The 25,625-nt window shown below is 36.4% G+C and overlaps 1 protein-coding gene across 3 annotated transcripts in view; it reads right to left on the bottom strand.

The window, feature by feature from the left end:
- Positions 1 to 25,625, bottom strand: part of FBXL17 (F-box and leucine rich repeat protein 17) — a 138,095-nt gene that overhangs the window by 104,135 nt on the left and 8,335 nt on the right. For all 3 annotated transcript variants that reach the window (XM_032214120.1, XM_032214119.1, XM_032214118.1), the window contains exon 4: positions 22,471 to 22,602. In XM_032214120.1, the coding sequence (XP_032070011.1) occupies positions 22,471 to 22,602 (132 nt within the window). The remainder of the gene's footprint in view (positions 1 to 22,470; positions 22,603 to 25,625) is intronic.

Below are 25,625 nucleotides of genomic sequence, written 5' to 3'. Positions count from 1 at the left end.
GAGCTTTGCAGACTAGACTGGCAGGGCCGAGAGGAAGGAGAAGAGGCGAGGGGGTGGGATTTGTAGACAGCAGAAGAGAGTGAGCATAAAAGCTCCTTTAGAAATACGGAATTTGGCTCAGATAGCTAGAGCCAATCCTGCTGGCTGGAAGTTCTTTAGAACAAGATCATACGGTTCTCAGCACAGCCATTTAGACTTGACATGGGGTGTCTTGTGACTGTCTCATCCTCAGCTCTGACTTACTCTGCGTTTTCCCAGAAGAGCTTCACGCTGGGGGTGGGGGGAAGCCACTGCTTGCCATCGTTAATATTCTCCCTCCGTCAGGGAGGCAAGATCAAGTTAAGCTTCTCAGTGGAGGGGCAGCGTCCTGACGCCCCAACTTTCCCAGCTTTACGAAATCCCTCTGCTCCCTTCCATTCAAATAAGTACAACTTATTTACACTCCCACCCTGGGTTTTCTGCACCCAACAGACAGGGGCAGCCAGGTGGAGAGGGGATGATCGCTGAGTGGAATTGCTGGGGGGAAGGGAGTGTAGGAAAGATGCAGCCAGGCAGAGCCACGCACAGAACAGACAGAGTAATGGGTGGGAAGCCCCTGAAGGAGGAAGGGTGAGAGGAGGAAGGAGAACTGCGGGCAGCCCGGGGCGCCTTGTTTTGCGCACCCAGCTGGTCAACTTCCCCGGTGGTGCCAGCTTCTTTAGCGCCGGGTGGCTGATGGACGTGTGTGTGGGTGTGTGTGTGTGAGAGAGAGGGGGGAGGAGAGTCCTGCCACAAAAACCGCTGCTGATGCTACCTGTACTACTACTACTACTACTGAGGCTGCCGCTGGTTTGGCTCTGCTTTTTTTTTCCACTTTCAGTAACGCCGAGGCTGGCACTTGAGGAGAGAGGTCCCATGTTCTGCTTTTGGCCAAGGGGGCAGAGGCGGCAGCACAATTCAGCAACAGGGGCAGGCTGGAGCAAAAATGCAGTCCTATCCCTCCTGTGGTGGGGGTGTGGTGAATGTGAAGGTCGCCACGCACAGACAGGGTGAGAAGGTGGGAATGGCAAGTACAGAAGCTGTCCCTGCGGAGCTGGTGCCCCCATTCGTCTTCCCCTCTATCTTCTCTTGCAACGCCCACAGGAGGAAAACTTGCGGATTCTGTATTTATGGTCCCATCCTTTTTTTTCCTTTTTGAAAGGACCGGGAGGTGGTATTCATGTGACTCTTCAGTGAAGGGAAAAAAAAATGCTGTCCCCTGTGTCTGTTGGAAGCAGAAAACTCATGGAGGGGGTGTAAATAGGGCGAAAGCTGCCAGTTGTACTTATTTGAATCGAAGAGAGCAGAGGGATTTTGGAAAGCTGGGAAAGTTGGGGCATCATGATGCTGCCCCTGCACTAAGCTTAACTTGATCTTGCCTCTCTGACGGCAGGAGAATATTAATGATGGCAAACAGTGGATCCCCCCCCCCAGCATGAAACTCTTCAGGGATAACGCGGTGTAAGTCCGAGCTGAGGATAAGACAGTCACAAGTGGCCACAGAACCCCATATCAAGTCTAAATGGCTGTGCTGAGAAACGTATGAGTTTGTTCTAAAGAACTTCCAGCCAGCAGGATTGGCTCTAGCTATTTGAGCCAAATTCCATATTTCTTGCTTGCATTTATTGATTTGATTTGTCTCCAAATACATACATACACACATACTCCCCCATCTCCCTTCTCTCTTTCTCTCTTCCCTGAAGCCTCTGGAGGGTGAAAAACAGCCCTAGGGGCAACCTGGAAGTCCTGAACTTCTGGGTTTCCAGTAGGGCCATATTTTGTACTCCGGGGGCTTCAGGGAAGCCTCCGGAGGGCCTCTGTGGGGGCGGGGAAGGCTGTCTTCACCCTCCTCAGGTTCCTATAAAGCCTCTGGGGAGGGCACAAAACATGTCCATCGTGTGGCAAAAATTGGAGGAGTGCGGGGGTTGCGGGAGCAGGCGTGTGAGGTGGGAGTCACATTCATAGCATTATGGGTATGGCACACTAGCGCACGACCCCCTGTGCTCCCCCCGTTTTTGGCATGCGATGGCAAAAAGGTTTGCCATCGCTGGCATAGGCTGTTGAAGATTTGTAGTTTCCAGGTGAGCTCAGGATGAAATTCTTAGAAATGGTGATGAATAGGAATCCAAAGACTATTGAAAAAAGGGGGTACCTGTAAGAAAACAACCGCCAATCCTAGAGGAAGAAAATCAGTGACCATAATTAACCCTTTCTTATACCTAAGCAGGAAGCGAGGGGAGAAAATAGAAGTACCATGATTAGAGTAAGCTGACATGTCTAAATATATAATGAGGCAGGCTTTACCAGAAGCAAAAGGTTTTACATACACAGTAGAAATTCTTTATAATGCTTTTGAATAGAGAACAACTTAAGCTTTTGCTTCGTTATTTTCCTGTTGCTTTCTCTGCTGTCTAAGTCAAGCAGGTAGACAAGATGGAGAATGGAGCTGGCTATCTAGTTGCAAATGCCTCCTTCAAAGGAATACTGATTACCATGTTTCCCTGAAAATATGACAGGGTCTTATTTTCTTTAGCCCCACGAAATATGGCCTTGGGCTTATTATCAGGGAGGGCTTATTGTTTTGGGGTTGCCGGACGGCTGCTCCCTTGTAAACTGGCTTCCAAAGAGCCGGGCACAGCCTCAGGGATGAAGCAGTTATGAGGTAACCACATGCATGAGCAGCCACCCGGCAAATCCCCTTTCCAGCCGGACAGAGCGCCATTTACAGCCCTAGGGGGTATCACTAAGGTGCCAAGCCACATGGTGCTCTGCCCACCCCCCCCAGCTCCCACGGCTTGGCACATTCAGGATACCCCCTAGGTCAGTGCTTGGAGCTCTACCCGGATGGAGAGGGGGGTTGCGTGAGCGCCTGTTCTGCCCCCAGCCTCACCAAGCCCTTGCACAGCTCTCCCAGTGCACCACTGCTAGCTGCCGCCGCTGGCCATCACCATCCACCGCCGCCACACTCCGAGCATAACTTCCAAACTCCAAAATCCGGGGTCAAATCTTCCAGCACTGGCCGCTCTGGAAGTGCTCTCTATGGTGGCCCGGCTGCTGGAAGACTCTCTATCCGGAAGACACTGTGTCCGGCAGCCAGCCCACCATAGAGAGCCTCCTAGAGCGGCCGATGCTGGAAGACTGCTCGTGAGTGTGGTTACCTCATAACAGCTTCGCTCCTGCGGCTGTGCCCAGCTTTTCGGGATCCAGTTTGCAAGGGAGCAGCCGCCCGGCAACTCCCCCCTCCGGCCAGGCTGAACGCCACTCCCCAACCTAGCAGTATCCCGAAGGCAGCAAGCAACGTGAGCGCCTCCCCCCCCCTCCCGGCTCCTGTGGCTTGGCGCCTTCGGGATACCACTAGGTCAGTGAGTGGTGCTCTGCCTGGCCAGAGGGGGGGTTGTCCAGGGGGTTTATTTTCAGGGGTGGGCTTATATTTTTGCCCACATGAAAAATGTGGCAAGGCGTTCGTTTCAGGACAGGTCATATTTTCAGGGAAACACGGTAAAACTGGTAGTAGAACTGGTAGTTAATTACAAAAACCTAGATATAGACAAATATTGTTTTTCTTAGCTTTAATTTCCCTACTGGGAAATTTCTGAAAACCTATAATTGATTTTTAACAATATTTTATAGTAGTTTTGATGTAACACTCAATATATTATGCAAAGTTGCATTATTTACATTATTATAACTAGTAATAGTATTTTTTTAAATGTATAAACTGTTCATTAGTATTTGAAAGTGTCCATTGCTAAAATTTTATAGTAGTTTTTATAGTAGTTTTAGCAATTTTCTGATTATTTCATCTATTAAAAATCTTATTTTCTATGAACCATTCAAAACCACTTACAGCATTAAGATACCTACCAATTAGAATAAAATATAATTAAACAATAATAAGCCTGATATTTACAATTACCCATAAATTTAAAATTTAAAATCTAAACTATTCAAGAGTAAATAAACTAGCATATTGTTTAGACGGCATTTACTTTAGAAATGATTACTGTAGAATGAATAATATACATTTGAACAAAAATAAATGCACTAAATGGTTGAATTCTCCCTTCCTTTTGTGTCACTGTAGTTTCTAAGCCCCAACAGAAAGCCTTTCCTTCACAGATGGAGATCACAGGCTACAAATCCTAGGATAGATTGCTGACAACAACAGGAAGACGACTTAAAGAATTCCACTTCTTAGTATTTAATCTTTCTGTAGGTATTAAAATATTCACATACATCCAATCCAACCTGTTGCCTGTTCCTATACACTGGCATAAGTACAAATATGTGCACACATGCACATACAAGCACAGGACTATCCATTATGATGACATATATAACATAGCATAATATCTTGAAGGCAAGTTTTCTTGTGATGAAATTTTATTGAACAGAAAAACGTTAATTAAAAACTATTTAAAAAAATAAGAAATAAATTGAACTGCTGTCCAACTGCATGCATACAGAAACAACCTATTTTACCAACTTGCCCAGAATGTGTGTGTAATTTGTATCTACCACACTATCATTTACTAGAGAATGGAAAACATAAAGCAGGATAGCTACTGACATCTTCGTATCCAGGAAAATCTGCTACGTTCAATAGATTGAGAAACCTCATATAAAAATGCAAGCTCTGAGCCCATACAATTTACTTTATGCACAGTGATAGAATTAGAAATTTGTCTTATTTTATAACAAATGTAGTCATATATTGCTATAAAGAGTTCTATCTGGTAAAAACTATAAATTATTGTTGGAAGAAATGCCAATATGCTTTCCTCAAGCACATAAGAAAGTCAAGAATTTGCCCCAGAATGTACTGCATTGAAATAGAATAAGATGCAACTACATGTAAAAATTGTCTGAGTTTTGCAATATGCAGAACTATATGTAGAATGAAATGTGGTTTAGGTATTTGCTCACTTAATTTTGAAATGTCTCAAGATTTTTTAAAAATAGTTGAATGTGATTTAGTAGCCAGAGAGACATTTCTGTAAAGGACACAAAATTTAAGAGATTGCGCAAATTTTGAATTCTGATACAATGTCAAGCCACAGTCACAAAATAAACAGAACTGTATAGCCAGAAATTAATTATCATTATCATCATTATTATTATTGTCATCGTCGTCATCATCATCACTATATATCAAAGTTCTTAAATAGCTATTAGCAATCCCCTATATGGAGGATATATGTAACTAATGTTTAAATGCTAGGCTCTCTGAATTTGAACTCCAAGATCCCAACAGTCTAAGTGGCTTTCTGGTAATAAAATATAAATTCATCAGGCAATTATTTTGATGCTACTTAAAAAAAATTGAATTTGAAGAAAGTGTGCTATCTGTTTTTTGTTTTCATTACAGAAAAATAGTGACATTCATTAATTATTGTGAATTTTAAATTATAATAGTACTGAAAAATTGCTATGATCAAATAGACTGCCTATTGAAAATATGTGAAGGCAACAAGCTTCATTAGATACCAATTGCTTTATATTTAAACAAAAATAAGTCAATAGAATGAAAATGTGCAGAGAATTAGAATGACAATCAGCCTAATAAGAAAGTTTTATTATCGCTATGCTATATCTGATATGGAACATGTAAATTAATCAGGAGAAAAATTATGATAGATTGTATCTTCCTTAAATGAATTACCATGCTATTTCTTTGAGTTGTACAATGTTTTCCTTTTATTTCAATATCCTAAGGAAATAGTCTAAAAAGTCAATATTCATTTTTAAACATTATATATATCATAAACAGTATCTTCACCAGAACTGAATTTCTTAGCATCTGAAATAAATATATTTCATACTTGTTCATTTTTATTTTATTTTGTAAAACAACCTATGCTACTCCTATTAACATATGAAATAAAACCTATTTCATTTAGCAAATGTTTGATGTTATGTAGCATATATGTTAAATGTTTGATGTTCCATTGAGATGTCTGTCCATTTATAATTTTTGAAATAAAATGCTGACATATTGCCAGGATTAGAAAAATAAAAAATAAAACAAACATTTTACTTTGAATAAACACACACAAAAACTATATTGTATGCCATATACACCTCCAAGGTCATTGGCCCAAATCCTACGACATTGTTGATTTTTTTAAACTATGTAACAAAATATTAAAATATTATCTATCAATAATATTAACAATAAGAACACTAAGTTTGTTTTCTGTAAAAATAACTTGGCATAGCGCTAACCAACACTTCCTACAATCCTCCGATTCTGTTAACACAATAGAAAAATGAGCACATTTCTTAATGTGTTCAATTTCCTGGGAAACATATTAAGGCAGAAAAATCAACTTTAAACATAATTGAAAGTTATCACCTATTCAAATATGAAGCTGAGACTATTATTCTGAACCATTAATATAATTACAACTGAATGCACATAAATATACTTGAAATTTGGAACGCCAGACATAACTCTGTAATTTATTCTAACAAAGTACTTTCTCTTGTATAATACTGTTTCTATAAGAAACAAAAATCAGTCATGGCAATAGAAAATAAATAATGCCAGTGTACTAAAAACAATAAAATAATTCTGAAATTAAACAGGTCAATAACATTTTAACCATTTGACCATTTGTGGATCTATTTAACAATATTTTCTATATGGTTTCTATTTTTTGTTATAAAACTTAAGTTACACTTATTTATTGGAATTAAATATTATTTATTTATTTATTAAAACAAGACAAATTATTTCACATTATAGGAACTCTTGTATCTAAAAGTATCAACACCATATGAGAAACTATGTTTTTAATGAAAAAGTAAAACTAAAATAGAAGCAGCATCTTTCTTCAGTATAATTTTTTTAATATATTAAATGCCCATCTTGCATTCTCTTGGGAATGGAAAACTGCATTTTAAGGGCAAAATAATAGAATGCTGAAGATGATTTACCGTCTTCAGGACATCAACTTTGCCCTAACTGCTGTCTTACACAAACACATCACAATCAATTTACTGACATATCTCCTTTTTACTGAATCTGTCTCCTCTCTTCACCAGTGAGTAGCTATGAGTGAACTTTAAACTGATATTCTCCTCTTTCCGTTGTGTGCTCTGACATTACTTCTCCATATTGCAGCTACTTTGATTCTGCAAGATAAAATAAATTCAGCAGGAGTTTTCTACTGTGCACCAGTACAATTATGGCAACAGAGAAGAGTCAAGGAGCTTCACCCCTTTCAGTTAAAACTAAATCTATCAAAAACTCCTTAAAATGAAATAATACTGAAGACTTTCAGTTTAAAACTTAGATAAAATACTCTGAAAAGTGCTAAAGTGAAGCAACTGCCTGTGCTACTCTTATCTGTACTTAAAAAGTTGAAAAACGTATATGCTAAACACATCATTTACTAATAATAATTGAGAGTATTGTATATATCAAGTATAAAAACAAACTTTAACTGTAAGAAAAATACAACAAAATGGTTTTTGATTTCTGGAATATAATCATTTCTAGGTTTTATAGAACTGAATATGAAAATGAAGATAAAATATTGTTAGGGCAAGCCTATTTCACTGAACATAGTGAAAAATACTGTTTTTCATTAATAAAGCCAAACGTGAAATCTAAAATAAAAAAAGAATATTTTTATGGCACTCACTTGCTTTAAAATATCACTGTATATATAGATAGAAATAATGAAAAGAACTGTACCAAAAAAGCATATACACAACAATTTCATATTAAACTATAATTTAACTAAGAATGTTTAATATTTAAGGTCTTTAGGATTTATTTTCTTTTAAATATATTCTATTCTGCTCTTCTAACACAAGAGAGGCAGAATTTATAGTATATCTAATGATAAAAGGATATATACATACACAAACATATATTAAAAATTTTTAGAAGGCAATATATGCTTAATATGGAATTTTCTTAGTCACTTGGCATAGTATATAGGTAATATGTTTGTCAACAGCATATGAGTTTAACACAAGTATTTTTGTAAAATTCTATCTGAGAAACTTTGGTTATCCTTGTTATCTAAACTAATTTCATATTTACCAATGTTTTCCTTTTTTAAGCTTTTTCATGTTTAAGTTCCATAGATGAATATGAAGTCACTAAGATACTAAATCTCATGAAATAACAGATCATCATCATCATCATCATCATCATCATCATCATCATCATCATCATCATCATTACATCTGGGTAGTGAAAAAAAGCTGTAGTTTTACCAGAAAAGCATCAACAATCACTTCTGAAACACATACACATTCTTGAAACCAATCCCAAGTTTTATAGTTAAATAACAAAACCTTCTAAAATAAGATGAATACATAGTACTTTATCAAACTGAACATTTTCATAATGTTATTTCACTATTTTGTGTAAGATGTGTTTCTTTCATCATTGGCTACAGACTTTATCTGTTCTAGCAGTTTTGCTATGTACTTCAATAACTGTCCAACAAAACTATATGCTAAGCATTATTGTTGTAAAAGTGAGTTTTAACTACTACATAATTCTTAATTACTTACTTTTTTAAAAGAGTTAACTTTTCCTCTACACTAGAAATTAGGTATCTACATATCTACACTCGTATCTACATATTTTACTATGAACAACAGTGCATAACAAGAAATGAGACAAATACTGTAATACTGCAATTCCTTCAGTCCCCATTATGCTACAATATTAAATTGAACATAGTCACAGTGCTAATTTGAGTGTAATAGATCCAAGTTAATTTTCCCTAACTATAAATGTAATAAAGCTATTACAAGCACTAAATAAATAAGGTACCTCATATTGTAAATATTATTTCTAAGGAAAAACATGTCACAAAAATTACATAAGGCAAATTATTTGGAAACATTGTTGATTTGATGCCTTCTGAAGCAAAGATCCAAACTGAAAAATAATTCTAGATTGCTCTTTTTCACAGTAGCATTCTCTTTTTAGGACAATTAACTAATGATGACTATCAGTTCATCATATGTTGTTGTATTCATACATTAAAAAAACATTTTCTATTGTTTCCCTTTACTTTGGATAGAAATAGTCTATCATGCTTATATTACACAGTAATACTGATGGTCTCTTCAAGGTCTCCAGTGTTTCTACAACACTAGATAACATAAGCACTCCAGATGAAAGAACTCCTCCCTAACCTAATTATTAACCTAGTTCCCTAAGAAAAATAAGCAAGCAATTATTGTTTTTTATTCTCTTGTAGACAGAAACATTTTGATTGTGAAGACCATGGGGTCCTTTCTCTCGGCTCACCTCCTTATGCTGACAGGAAAGATCCATAAGGATAGTGCAAGAACATCTGGGTGAATGCTTGCAGTGTTCTACAGAACTAGAATACGCTCCCCCTCCCCCCCGCCATAAATCTTCTCTGACAATACTGGAAGATTAGAGAAAAGGGAGTGCAGCATTTTTGTTGCATTTGTTACTTTCAAAACTTAATTTTGTGGGATTCTTAAAGAGGGCTAAATTGAACAAAGAACATCTGCATTATTTTCTCCTTAAGCATCTCTGATACCCATGAATATTTATTAGCCTCTACCTCTGTATCTCATAGCTTTTCATTCTTAGTTGCTTGGAAACTACCATAATTATGTAAAATAGTGATTGCATTTATACTCTGCTTACAATTAAAAGCCAATTAAAAGCATCACATTTCTATATTATGTCATTTTTATTATGTTATCTTATAGTGATTTATAGCAACTTCCTTGGGTTTGTACACAATTGAGTGTTTAGAAATCTTCCAAGTTTTTCCCTCCAGGGATAGTGTCAAGGAAAAGCTACAGGCAGGTGAGTGGTAAAGATATCTACTCACAAAAACAGATCCTTCTTGTCAAGATGGCACTTAAAATAAAGCAGCAAGATCCTACAGCAATAAGGAAAAGTTGGCAATATTAGTGGATCACCATTTTTATTCCTGTGTTATGCCTGTATAAACAGAACACAGGAAAAAAGTGTAAAATATATTTAAAATATAGATTCTTTTCAATAATAATGTCCGTACTTTTACAACACTAGCTCATAACATGCTAGTATTCTTTGATTTTGCTTTATTACCTGAAGTTCTTTTACCATCTGGTTCACTGGTTACAACTATTTCTGAATAGGAATACCCTGCCAACAGTACTTCATGTCTTAATAAACTCCTGATTAGATAATTAGAATACCTTAAATTTGGAAATGCTGATAAAGGAAACCCAGAAACTAAAGCGATGGCAAAGCAGGAATACAAGGACTTTAACTGGTAATAACAAGGTGAACAACATTGCACTGAAGGCTTTCTCCTAAGCCTAATTAAAGATGATACCTACAGTATCTTCAAACACCTAAATGTTTATTTCCAACAGAATAAGCTTATGCAACAAAATGCACTAATGACATCAACAGATGAGATATTTGGCTTATTAGCCCAAAATGAGGGGTTAGACCAAGGTACTTGGCCTTTAATAGGAGGAAGTGAAAACGGATTTTCCTTTCCCTTAACACCTACTAGCCAATGGAGGGCTAGAAAACCATTCACTTACAATCTGAATGGGAGCAGAATAAGGGGTAGCAACTCAATGTAAAGAAAATAACTCCTGTAAATTAGGAATAAGAATCATATATGAATGAATCCCTTATTTAATTTTCCTTGCATGAGTGACACACGCTTATATGGTTTTCCAATTCCTAGTTTCTGGAGAATAGTAGGGAAAGGATCAGATAGAAAAGTTAATTTATTGGATTTTTCCATTAAAATTTGCAACAGAAAAAGTTTCTAGGAGAATTAACATACATACATACATACATGCATGCATACATACATACATATATACATACATTCATACGAGTTTAAATTTATTAGAGGTAATCATCCAATATGGCAGATAGATGAGTAAAACAGGAGGGTTAAAATGGTGAAACGCAAATGAAATATATTAGAAGGGGAAATAACATAAGGAAAATTGTATTGATTTGAAATTGCTATTAGTAAGAACAGGAAGTTCCTCTTTGTACTATATTGTGTAAATGTAGTGTACGTCTAAGTTTTGTGTGTGTGTGTGTGTGTGTATGTTGTATGTTTGTAAATAAAAATTTAAAAAAAAGAAAATATTTCCATAAGATTATAGGATTTTTAATTCATTAAATTATCTGGCTTTGGTGACTTTCATGTATTTTACAGTATAATGTTTTGCATGATTGCTTAGATGTAAAGCATAACCTCTGACATAAACTTATCTAGCTAGCCAAAGATTTTCCCCAAAATGTATTTTTACAAGTTAATGCCACAACACTGTTCCTTGCCCATAGCACAAAGATATTTTCTTAAAAGGTTATATACCTTATTTTCATCAGCAATAAGAAGAGTATTTAGTTAGCATTTCCAAGGCACTTTAGGTATGCTGCCCAAGCATGAACATCTCACAATTTATTAAGGGGTTATTCACAAACCTTACAACAAAAGCACAGCCAATATCAGAATCATGTAACAAAAGCAGACTTAATAGCTGCAGAAGAAAAAGGAAATCAGAATCTTCCTGTCTCCAATTCACTTTCCATCTTTTCCCATTCACTGTACATCAAAGAAAATCTACTTCACCTGATACACAAGACACATTTTCACCCCTGATCAGGCAGGTGTCAAAGCCAGAAAGCAAGCCTATTTTCCACAGACCCTTTACCTTGTTTGATCACTGGTTACTTTTGATCTGACATTGCCCTCACTCGAGTAATGACTTCCACCTCATAGAACTTACCTCACATCTGTCAGAAAGAATAAAGGACCTCAAACTAAGTCCTGACAAGGCCTATGGGCCATGCGTTGCACTGGCAATGGAACATTCCCCAGCTCCCACAATTTCCAATTCAGTTTCTTTTGTTCTGGTGGGCACAGGGGTTATGGTACCATTGAGAGCATGAAGGATTATACACACACTGTGAAGCCAAGTCTTCATGAATTACTATCTTTTCATGTCAGCTTCTCTGTCCTCTTAAACGCTGTGAATGTTATGGTAGTTACTATGAAACACAGTCTACAAATGCGGTTATGGAAAGACTGTTTAAATCTTTCAGATAGTGAATATCCTGTACGGAGCTTTTTAAAAAGATTTCAAACAGGGCACTGGAAACCAGCTGGCAATCTTGACTGAATAGACTGTTTTAAGAACATCATTAAATAAAAATCCAGATTTAAGACATTTACTTTTTAATTACGAGTAAATAAAATATATTTGAATGAATAAAACTGTTTAAACCTCCAGTTTTGATGCTCATATTTGTATTTCAATTCATCACTTTGCTTTCAGATAAACATACCAAAAAGTAAAATATTAATTGCTGATAACAGTTTAGAGAATTAAAATTAGATGTAACAAAATTCAGGCAGATCAAATCAAATTTTAAAAGCACTTATATTCTTTAGACTCTTATTTTCTATCAATAAATAACAAAGGTTCTCTTTTCACTGCTGCAAATATTGCATTAAAAGCAATTAAAGAAAAAGATAACCTTTGCACTTTGACTACAAGAAAAAAATTAAATTACATTGAGAAAAGCATTTCACATTTCATTTAATAACCACAGAGATTCTAATCCTCTCTGAAGCTGCTGTAATTTTCAGAGATGGAATAAGTTTTAAAAGTATTATATACTACTTTTTATATACCACTTTTTAAATTATATAATAGTTTATTCTAACTTCATGAAGAAAATGTAAAAATACAAATATTATTTCAAATAGGATTGCTTCATGTTGAAGTTTGGTAAAACGATCTTAATGTTAGAAACATAGAAAAAAGTGCCATTGTACATATAATTATTCCTGATTAAACATGCCAGTAATTAAACCATAATATAAGATAAGACACCAATAATAGCTTTTATATGCATTGGCTAATGGTCTCGTCAACCTTATTACACGATTTTGCATTCTTTTGGAGAAATATGTTTTGTGAATTCACACATAACAGTATAGTTTATGATTGAACCAGGTAAACACAGCTCATTTAAGATGCAACCTTTAAAAAAAATCCTAACTTAATATATGTGAAAATTAGATCTATATTCAATTGTCCTTTATTTGGATGCATAGAGTTATTTTCATCAAAATATCACCATGAAGCATTACAAGAGGAAAATAGTTAAAGCTGATAAAAAACTAATTCAAATATGCATTTAATTTACTCGCATAAAATAGTATACACTTGAAAATGTTTATCATGAGAATATAAAATATGCCAACACTTTCAGAAAAATGTTTGAATTCTTTATCAAAACACATATTAAAATTGCTTTGAAATTTACAACTGCAAAACCTTTGCAAGGCAAACCCTCGCTACTGTTATATGTAGAAAGTAAAGTATATGAAATCATTTCAATGAAATATGAAATTAAAAAAACAGATCAAGTAAAAGTACCTTTTTTCATTTAGTCTTAATATCTACACATTAATCTACATACAAAGGCTTAGCCAAATCCCCAGCTGTTTCTCAACAATCAGGCTGAAAAGTGATAAATAACTAATATGCTACGCATTTCTAAACACATCAACATATCACACAGTATATGTGATTTGTATAACTTAAAACATAGAGGAAATACAAAGTATACAAGATTCACAATGAACACAAGATATAAACAAGCCATTAAGTGTGCATTACAAGAGAAGAAATAGTGAATTTTGACAGAACAACATATATGCATAAAATGTGAGAAGCGTGTCACAGAAGTAAATACAGTTAACAAACATAAAAGCCATTGCCAGAACTCAAACCTAAAAACTTCAAAAATCCACATTTAAAAAAATGACAGCTGTGATAAAGCACAGTAGTTGTTCTACTTGGAATACAATGTTGAATTATACAAAAATTGGATTATACAAGAGCTGGATACCAAAATATTAAGCATTTCTAAAATACTTCACCTAAGTATTTTATATTACTCCAAAACTTACTTGTGCTCCTATGTTTCCTACTAACTTGTGCTCCTGTTTCCTACTTTAAAATGTCCATATGAATAAGTAAATTTTAGCAACGATACTCTAATTTAGAGTGCTTTATCAGTAATAAGATTACATGTATGTCAACAACTCAAATATATGTCCTTCTTACATTTTCCTCAGAGAGATGGCTTGTTAAACCAGAAAGTGACCATATAGTAACCAGATATTACTATAAATTTCTCAAAATTAACTTGGATCTTAGAAACCAATCTTTCAGTAGTTAAGAATGAATTTGAATCAGTGATTCTTTTCTAGCCCAATCATTCTTACATACTGTAATTTATTAATTCATAAAATTTTGACTTATAATAAATGTTCCAATCTCACTAGAAGCGTTTTAAGCTCAAAATGTGTTTTAAGCTGCAACTCTTCCAATAAAATCAAATTTGTTATCAAAATATCTTTCTATAAGACAGAACAACCCATTTCAAATTTGAAACAGTGTTCCAATCAGCTATTTGGAATGAATTGTTAATCTTTTAAACATCAAATATCTGATCTAGAACAATCTGGAACTAAATACACTCAAAACCGTAGAAACGGTGGTAGATTTTTAGGAGAAACCCTCCTATACAATCACCTCTTACAATACTAGACAACACAGTATCAACAATACAGACTTTCTAGTTTCTAGGTTCTAACATATTTCAAGACTTAAAATGGACACCTAACATCAAAAATGTTATTTAAAAAAATACAACAAAGAATGTTCTTTCTGCGCCAAGTCAGAAAGTTCAAATTGCCCAAAGAGCTGCTGATTCTGTTCTACAGAGGAAGTATTGAGTCTGTCATCTGCACCTCTAGAATTGTCTGGTTTGGCTCTGCAACCAAACAAGACAGACAGATTTCAATGGATAATAAGAACTGCAGAAAAAACAATTGCTACCAACCTGCCTTCCATCGAAGACCTGTATATTGCACAAGTCAAAAAGATGGCTGTGAAAATAACTATAGACCTCTCACATCCTGGACACAAATTACTTCAACTTCTACCCTCAAAACAATGCTATAGGGCACTGCATACCAGAACAACTAGACACAAGAACCGTTTCTTCCTGAATGCCATCACTTTGCTAAACAACTAATTCTCACAACACTATCATATTACCTACTAAGATTGTATTACTATTATTCTTCTCTTCCTTCCTAGTACCTATTTCTTCCCACTTATGACTATAACCATTTTGCTTGTATCTTTAAAAATTATATTGTTAATTTGTTTCCTAGTATAATTTGAAATGATTATTAGGAACCTATGATTATCAGTACGTGTTGTATCTTATGATACTTGATGAATGTATTCTATTTTATTTTTTCTTTATGTACACTGAAAGCATATGTACCAAAGACAAATTTCTTGTGTGTCTAATCACACTTGGCCAGTAAAGAATTCTATTCTATTCTATTTCAATTCCCTATATCCAGAGTAGTCTTCCTCAACCTATGTTACTATGCAGCAACTCCTGAATTAATTTTCAGATCTCAGAATGCCCTGCTTAAAAATTATGCTTGTTTTAAAAAAATAATGTCATCCAAAACTCCTAGTGACTTGTTGCTGAAACTTGGGGTTCACAGAACTCCACTTTAGAATGGCTCTCCTACATAAACCCCTACCATCCAAGCTGCCAAATAATTTCTCTCTGAACAAAGAAGGTATTAAGGAGGATCCTTATTTAGTGACCATAATTGCACTAGCAACTCAGTTATTAGTGAAATGGTACAAAGTGAAACCACAATTGTGCTTACAATCTTACTTTAGCTTTCTTTTGCTTTATAGACTGCATGTATATGTGAGGATTAGTGACAAAGTTATTTTTTCATCACCATTTTAACTGTTGCTCTTTGAAGCAATTGCTAAGCAAGGATTACCTGCAATATTACAAAAAATGTTTTAATGCACTCTGGATGTGTCTTCAGACTTTCAATTCAGTCAACGATTTAGCAGGCTAGAATAACCCATCCTAGACTCTCCCGTCGATACTATGGAGAAAAATTATTTTATTGCACCCTGGATATGGAACACCTAGAGATTAGTGAAAAACTTTTCCCCAAGCCTAAAGAATGTTTTGCCGGAAAATGAACGGCAAACATAGAGAAAATGGAATTGACACAATTTTAGCCGGTGAGGGGAACTGAAAAGTCAAATTTTTATGATACTGATCATAAAAGAACTGATACCTGGTTCTCTTACATCTGGAACACTTCATCTTTTCAGAAGTATTTTTTTTACTAAACTTGCTAAAGTATAACTTCTATGTTTGTATATTCATGTATTTAATATATATTATTATATTCATATATAATATATAATATATTCTATTAATTATACACACACACACAGCTGAATTTAATCTTAAATATCTGAAATAAAGTAATAATATAACTGCTATTCTAGAGTAGTAACATAGCAGGAGGCAAATCAATTCACAGAAAGAAAAGTTAACTATAAATGCACACTATAGTTGTTAATTCCAATTCCAACTGGTTATAATTGGAAACCTGAAACTACCCACTTTAAGTTCTTCCAATAAAAGTTCCATTTTAAATGTCCGACATAAATAAAATAGTATCTAATTATTGAAGGTTTTTTACTCCAAAAGTTAAACTGATATGCAATCAAATAGTGTCAGTTCAATACCAGTTATATATTAAAAAGACATAATTTTTCAGCCATATAGTTTTATTGTTATAACTAAGACTATTGAACTAGCATATAAGGCAAAATAAAAATATATTCTGTACTCTGTAAATTATGTCCACATAGTAACACAATCTAATCAAAATCTACCATTTCTGGCATTTCCATTATTCACCAAGGACATAAAGGCATATATAAGCATCTCTAAAGACATACTGCCACCTAAAGGTCAACTGCAATTATTTTTTCCTACTTATTGCAGATAATACCTTACCCAGAGCATTTTAAGAACTTTGTGTGTGTTTTCACAGTCATCTGAGAAATTTACTGGTAATTCACTTAAAGAATGAAAAGAATTTTAACAGAGAAAATAATGCATTCAAGCAAAATCACTCTAAAAATAGCTATCAAGAATATTAGTTACTGCAGGGTTTAACAGAATACCAATATGAAACATTCTGCAATAGATGAAGATTGTTTTACAAATTACATGCACAATAATATATTACAATGTACAGTGCAAATGGCTTGTTTATATATTCCCACATGTAAAAACACAATCCACTTGCAATAAAAAATGGTCAAACAGGTAGTTGGCTTAATAGGAAACCTAGGCAATAGCTTTATTTTGATCCAACAACAGATCTCCCTTCCTACTAAGCTATCTCAGTGTGTGTGTGTGTGTGTGTGTGTGTAAAAAATAAGTTAAAAACTCATTTTTACACTCTTACCATTTGAATGTCATCCCAACTAAAACAAGTAAGTACCTTTGTAAGTCAGTAGCCACACAGGGAAATGCTGGAGGCATAGGATCACAAGAGTGTCAATAGGCATCACTTCATATAGAGTGGGAGAAGGCAATGCTAAATCTCGCATTTGCAAAAAAAATGTGGCTCAGTTAAAGCCTTTGAGACATTTCCTGGTTGATGTTACCATACATGGAAAAAAAAACCCAAAGGGGTCATACCAAAATTACTGTGGGAATATGGAGCTTAAGGGAAATAAAATGTACCTTGGAAAACTCCACGTAGTAAAAGTTGAAATAAATTGTTTACACACCATCATCTAAAGCATCAGCAAATTGAAACAAACTAAAATTGGACGCTTAAGATCTTACTATTTAATATTCTACACATGAAAAATAAAGAAGGAATGGTGCTGCTTTCATAAATGGAAAGATACAGCAAAAATAGTATTTGGATACAATGTGAAGTCTAATATCAATTAGACTTCAGAGACAATCATTTACCATTATGATTGTCCACTTTATGCTCCAACCACTCCTGTAGAAGAGGAAGTTGGCATGTTTTATTGGACGGTTCAATCTGAAATTATATTTTGCCTGAGCAAAATATGTTTATGATGGGACCTTGTAACGCCAGGGCTGGAAATAATGAAGAAAATGTAGCATGGTCTAGGAAACATAAATGAAGGGGAAAATAACTTATCAGGTTCTGCCAGTCAATGATTTCTTCATTTCTAATACATTCTACAAATAACCAAAACAATGGGCTGTATCAGACAGAACAGAGAGAAATAAAATTGGGCTGTTGGTCTGAGTTCTGAGCTTGGCAATTTGGTTGCAAACGTTTTGTTACCATTAGAGACATCATCAATGCGTCTGTCAGAGCACTTGTCTTTAAATGTAAATTATGCAAATTAAGGTGGATGTTGTTTGTTTGGCTACTTTTGAGTCATGGTCTGACTTCAGATTGTTTGATTGGCTGGCTGTTGTTACCAAGACATGGTCTTTGGTTTTAAGTACCATCTGTGTGATGTAAATTAGTGTTGCTTGTTCAGATACTGCTGAGTCATGGTCTGGTTTTGGTCTGCTTGAATGGCTGGTTGCTGTTACTTAGAAGTGGTCCAATTTCTTGTGAGATGATGGGTTGTGATTTGTTGTTGTTGCTGTTGTTTAGTGGGATGCCTATTACCAACCTCAGAGCTCAAGCCAACAGCCCAACCTGAACTATTTATTTCAGAAATCAAAACTGATTATATTAGCAGAAGGAAGTGGAAGAGTTCAATAACATAGCCAGGGAGTTCTAGAACAGATTGCAAAATTCACGTGTGTGAATTCAAAGCTAAGCTAAAGTGGAAATACAAAGAAAATCAAATTTTGCAATATAACCTTGAGCGAATAACCATATTTACAAGGAGAATATCAGGAATTGCTTTAAAATCAAGAACCATGCTGATAAGGATCTAGAAGCAATGTGGAAATAAAATCAATTAACAATTAACAACTAAGGTCAATCAATTAACCTTAGAATTGACAATGGAGATATTGAGGGGGTAGACCTTTTAGTACTATCAATATAAAGGAATCATTAATAAAAAAATAAAGTGCAGAAAGCACTTAGTAGTGAAACAATGGAAAATATAGATAATGGGACATGTCTATATCTAAAAAGATCAATATCATGCAAGAATCAATATCATATAAACAATAGTTTTTCCCATTACAGTGAGTTGGGCAGCCATATGCAGCATTAAAATAAACTTTTAATATTTGCATATTAGTATAATTATTTTTATTGCTACTCTTGGGGGAAATGAATGAAAATCCAACTCCTCAGAAACTTTCTTAGATAATCATATAAATAAAAATATAAAAAATATAAAAATATAAAAAATATAAAAAAATAAAAAATATAAAAAATATAAATATAAATATAAATGTAATTAACTGAGACTACTCAGCACTCCTGCAAAGCTAAATTGCAGTGACTCAGCTGGAAGATGTTGCAGAAGTAGATTTTTTTAAAGGCTCAAAACAACTGGATATATGATTGCCAATGCAGGATACTTTCCGTGCAACCAGACATGCTTTCAGACTACGATACCTTGACAATATTCAGCCGAAACCCCCAAGTGTCTTCATGAAATGTGTTCACTAAGCATTGTATTTTAATTGCCCATGCTTTTCAAAGCTTCAAGCATAGCATGAAAATGAACAAGTAAATGTCATATGAAAGCAGCATGCAACAGCAACTACTCCAATGTGAAAAATGATAAACTCCAGAAAGCATTTCAGTCTCACAAGGTGATTAAAAAACATTGAGTCATATATTATGTGTAAAGCAATAATCAAACTTAGGACAGCATTACAATTACTTGTTAAGATAGTAGGAAACACAGAACCAGAAAGGCAATGAGTTTCCTTGAATCAGAAGCACAAAAGACAACATAGCTAAATGTATGCAATGCTTTACTTCAGATGTAGTAATCCAAGGTATATTGTCATGAGAATAAGCCTCATGGCTCAAGCACCTGGTCTTCCCTTCGCTGGAGATAACTTGAGATGAAGATTTCTAGGCTTATTTTTCAATAAAGCGTACCTTCTTTGTTATGGCTTGATATTGATTTATTTCAATTTTGATTAGTTATGTGAGAAGCTAGAGATACATGTAGGTGTTATTTCCTAAGAAACACAAAGACATGGGCCTAAAAATTTCAAAAGATGTGATTTTATGCATCTTGTGGCACTTTAGTTAAAGTGGGAACACTATAGATAGTTAAAAGACATTTGGTCTCTTTATGGATGTGAAAAATTACTATATTTTAAAATGGCAGCTTTAACATTATCTCAGAAATCTCCAAAGGCAGTTCTTAACCTTAGTCATTGGCCATCTCCTTACAGCAGTGATGTGCGTTGAGGTTTATGGCTGGTGAGGCACTGACACAGTGGTGGGTTTCAAATTATTTTAGTCTTGTGGACTTCAACTCCCAGAATTCCACAGCCAGGCATGCTCAGTTCCGATTTAAAGCGACAGCATTTGTTTTTCTCCTTTGCAAAAAAGTTTCCTTCATTGTTTTTCTTCTCCCTCTCCCTCCTTCCTCCCTCTCTCCCTCCCACCCCCCTCTCTCAAACGGACACATGCACACAGAGAAGTTGGATTGGATTATCTCTCCTACCCCCTTCCCTCTCTCACTCATTCTCTCTCAAACAAACACAAACACAGAAGTTGGATTGGAGCCAATCCGAGCCTTTGATTGCAGGCGGAGCCACGTTGCCTTTTCAAACTTGTAATCAGTGTAGCATAGTTATGTGTGTGTGTGTGTTTGAAAAGGCAACGTGGCTCTGCCTGCAATCAAATTACACTTGGGGAGGGATATACACTTGACGATGAAGTTTGAGTTCCTCCCCCTCCCTCCGACCCACACGGACCTTTTCCAGCTGTTTCAGAGAAGATTTCAACTCGTTCTTGCCTATCATCATGAAAAGAAAAAAAATGTAAAAGGAAAAAGGCAAGAGCTGAGGTCAGGCTGAGCTAGTTGTTGCCAGAGTCACCGTGGATGACCCTGCTTAACTGTTTAAAAAAGCCTCTAAAAAAGCACCCTCTACAGGAGGAGGCAGGAGAATGACGTGCCTCACCTAAGTCAGGAATTTTTAGGCTTTTAACCTTTGCTTAACTCTGCTCGAGTGATCATAAAATGCCTAAAGTCAGACTAGATGAGGCAGGTCGTTCTCCTGCCTCCTCCTGTAGAGGGCGCTTTTTAAGAGGCTTTTTTAAACAGTTAAGGAGAGTCATCCACGGTGACTCTGGCAGCAACTAGCTCAGCCTGACCTCAGCTCTTGCCTTTTTCCTTTTACATTTTTTTTCTTTTCATGACAGTGGTGAGGCTCTGCCTCCCCTGACTGCACGTCCCTGCCTTACAGACACTTTGAAATGTTACTCCTAAACATGTACCGTATTTTTCAGCATATAAGACACATCTTTTTCCCCCCAAAGAGAGGGGGAAAACCTGGGTGCGTCTTATACTCCGAATGTAGCCGCCTGGGTCATCTGGAGAAGGAGCAGGTGAAGCGGGCACTATGCAGGAAGTGAGGCATAGGACAAGGTGGCTCACTGCTCGGACTCCCACTTTTTCAGACAACCCGTGAGGAACCGTTAATCCAAATGGAAGGGATCTCTACCCCTCCTCACCCAATGGGCCGTTCCCGGTCAAGCAGAGCAGTGGCCATTCAGCAGCCCCCACGTCTTTCCCGCCTCGCTGAAGAGAAGAAGCGAGCCAACTACCATTCCTTGGGCCAAGCAGCTCCGCGTCATCATCGGTTTGAGGGAAGGTCAATCTATTTAATATGTTGTCCCTTGCATCCATATTCCATTGAATAACAGCCCATAAACTAAGGTTTCACTATGGCAAGAGATTTAAGAAGGCTCAAATTGCAATAAAAGGAACCATCTGGATAGATCAAAAGGACAACTGATTCTCAAAATGTAGTAGGATTTACAAGATATGTCAGTGTTGATCTCTTTATATAAAATTGTAATAAATTAGTTTTAATTTGAGAACTAATAGGAATATAACACCCATCTAGAAAGAACATCTAAAAAAAGAGCTACAAAATATTTTGGAAGTTCAAAAGCTGATACAGCAGCAATATTTAACCTACTTGTACCTAGAATTTAATATTCAACATTCATGAATGTCTCTACTTAAAATTCTAAATATAATGACCAATACAACATCATGCTATCCTTAAAAAAGTTCTAAATAACTGAACATGTTTACAAGTTTACTATAATATGGAAATGTGGGGTGGAAAATCAGAGAATACAGCAAACTATTGGACTATTTTTCAAAAGGGAGATATTTCACAAATTCCTTTACTGGCGGAATAGTTTCCTGCAAGAAATTACTGCTGACACAATCCATTGATGTTTTCAGAATCTTCTATCCAAAAACTTATTGAGAATCAATCTAATGTAACTTATAAATCCTTGTACAGGTTGGGGCGAGAGCACTGAAATAATTTATGGACAATTTCAATTTAAAGTTATAGCAGAAAATACTTACTAATTTGTTTTCCTGCATGTATATTCTCCGTAACTTCTGGCATCCTTTAGCTATAATGACCATTCCTTCATCTGAAATCTTGTAACACTGCCCAAAGTGAATGTCTTTCAATTCTCTGCATTCTGAGCCCAACTATAAATGAAGTTAAAATATCTGCATTAACAACATACTTGAAACCATCTGTACTCTACTTATTACCATAGAACTACCAAAACAATTTACAAGGATAGGAAAACATCCAGCAAGAAAAAGAATTCCATTGAAAATAGAACAGGCAGTTAGCAACTTGCATGTTTTTGCCTATATGCATATGCACATTAAATGGTTAGATAATGAGATTTTAACAATGTTTTAGCAGCACATTGGTCTCAAAACATTATCTTCTATTGCAGTATTCACTGCAGTGCTTCAACAGTTCACAGTAGTTATGTACTTCTAATTTTCTATAATCATAAAAGAGACAGGCTTGTTAGATTAACTATACATTTAATATGATCTGTAGAAATTGTCTTTGAGGTTACTCCGAAGAATGTTGTCTGAGGCAAATCTTAATTCCTAATAACATTTTTTTCATACAACATTTAAAGCCGTTTGATAAAGCCATCAGTTCTACCAACTTACTGGTAATCAGCACAATACAGTATACAGTATATACAACTATAAATATAAAACTAATATTGCATACAGATGTTTCAGCTTCCATTAAGAATTCACAGTGCTAAAGTTTTTGCACTAACCTTTCAGTAAATACTGTGTTTCCCCCAAAATAAGACAGGGTCTTATTTTCTTTTGACCCACAAAATATGGCTTGGCCTTATTATCAGGAGAGAGCTTATTGTTTTGGGGTTGCCGGGCAGCTGCTCTCTTGCGAGCGGACTCCCAAAGAGCCAGGGACAGCCTCAGGGGTGAAGAGCTGTGTTGTGATGTCGCAGCAGCGTAACACAGCAGCCATGAAGTGACCACGCTCACAAGCAGCCACCTGGCAAAGCCCCTGTCCAGCCGGGCACAGTGCCATTCACTGACCTAGGGGTATCACCAAGCCGCGTGACCACTTGTTTGCCGCCACCTGGCTACCGCGACTTGGTGCCTTCGAAATGCTAGTGAATGGCACTGTGCCCGGCTGGACAGGGGGGTTGCGCGAGCGGCTGTTCCACTCCTGCTTGCGCACCTCCCAGCCACACAATGCCCTGGCCCAGCTCTTGCTGCAGAGCCAGGGCACCTCCGCTGCCACCATTGCCATCCCAGCATGGCTTTTCCGGCAACTTCCAAACCGAGTCTTCCGGCAGTGGCTGCTCTGGGCGTACGCTTTATGGTTGTACACTCTGGGAGTACGCTGTGCCGGCGAGCCGGCCCACAATCATAGAATGTATGCCCAGAGCGGCCACTGCCGGAACATTGTTTGGAAGCTGCTGAAAAAGCCATGCTGGGATGGTGGCGGCGGGAGGTGGCGGCAGCGGAGGTGCCCTGGCTCTGCAAGGAGAACTGGGCCAGGGCATCATGAGGCTGGGAGGTGTGGGAGTGGAACAGCCACTTGTGCAATTCCCCTCTCTAGCCATGTAGAGTGCTATTCACTGGCATTTCTAAGGCACCAAGCTGTGTGAGCCGGGAGACGGTGAACAGGCGCTCACGCGGCTTGGCGATACCCCTAGGTCAGTGAATGGTGCTGTGCCTGGCTGGAAAGGGGGCTTGCCAAGTGGCTGCTAGTGAGCGTGGTCGCTTCATGGCTGCTGTGTTGAGTTGCACAGCCATTCGCCCCATAGGCTGTGCCCAGCTATTTGGAAGTCCGCTCACAAGAGAGCAGCCATTCGGCAATCCCCCTCTCCAGCTGGGCACAGCGCCATTCACCAACCAAGCGGTATCCTGAAGGCACCAAGAAACACAATCACCTTTAACCGCCCTCCTGGTTCCCACGGTTTGGCACCTTCGGGATACTGCTAGGTTGGTGAGCGGCGCTCTGCCTGGCCAGAGCGGGGGGGGGGTTGTCCAGGGGGCTTATTTGCGGGGGAGGGCTTATATTTTGCCCACACGAAAAATGTGCCAAGGCCTTAGTTTCAGGACAGGTCGTATTTTCAGGGAAACATGGTAGTAAATTCAGTAAATAGTAATGCTTCTTACTAAGTGAATAATGATGCTTTTTTACAACTGGACCTGGCAAAAATATCACCCTGATAGAAATAAATACTATGTATCTTTTCTTCAGATAAAATACAACTCCATTCAAAACTAACTATATATTATTGTCCATAGCAGTAAGCTTCTCAATCAGTACAATTTCAGTGTTTTAGAATTTAGTAGGTTAAATTTCAAAAGCCAATTTATAGATGCATCCAGAACTGAATGTAAGTTACCTTTCCTAAGGTAGAGATACATGTCATCAGTGAGCTAAATAACAGCATTAAGCCAACCAAGCAGTGAAATGAAAGTTGGGAATATGGAAGGCATATAAAAAGTATAACATGTACCTTACTGCAAACCTAAATTCAATGAACACTGCAGAGCTCAAATGCATTTTCTATTCAGAAAAAGCTGTACGTATACTCAGACAACTTTTAAAAATGTACTTCTATTATAATTTGATGCATTACTTTGAGTGCTTTTAGGAAAATGAAAATTTGAAATGTAAATTTTGTTTTCATATTAAAAGTCATTTTATTCAGTTCACTCAAAATAATTCCCATTTTACACTGGTAAAATGGTACCAAATCACAAAGGAAAGATAAAACTATTCAATTTGTATCTTGTCACTGTCTTCTCCCAAAAAACAGGGATGTTATTAAGAGCAGAATGAAGACTGAGTTTGAAAGAAACTTGGTCAGAGAACACTCATTTTATGTGAATGAGATTAAATTTCCAAATTCAAAGCCTCTTGGATAATGGGAAGGAAAACACTGATGATCTGCTCAAATCTCTTATTTTTCAGAAACCATGGACACCACTGAAGTTTTAAAGTGCCATACAACTAGAACTGGACAAATGTTGTCATTATCTTCAAAAGCATGTTTGGGCAGAATTACTGCTCAACCAATGTGAGTTAAATAAATCCTTGAAATATTCTATTGCAGATTGATTGATTTATAAATACCAGAAATCAGTATTGAATTGACAAGACCAAGTATTATCACTAATCTTATCCCATTTGATTACTTATTTGTACC

The sequence above is a fragment of the Thamnophis elegans genome, chromosome 3, assembly GCF_009769535.1.
Source record: "Thamnophis elegans isolate rThaEle1 chromosome 3, rThaEle1.pri, whole genome shotgun sequence".
Classification (NCBI taxonomy): Eukaryota; Metazoa; Chordata; class Lepidosauria; order Squamata; family Colubridae; genus Thamnophis; species Thamnophis elegans.
The sequence above is the reverse complement of the archived record's forward strand: the minus strand, read 5'-3'. Positions and strand labels throughout refer to the sequence as shown.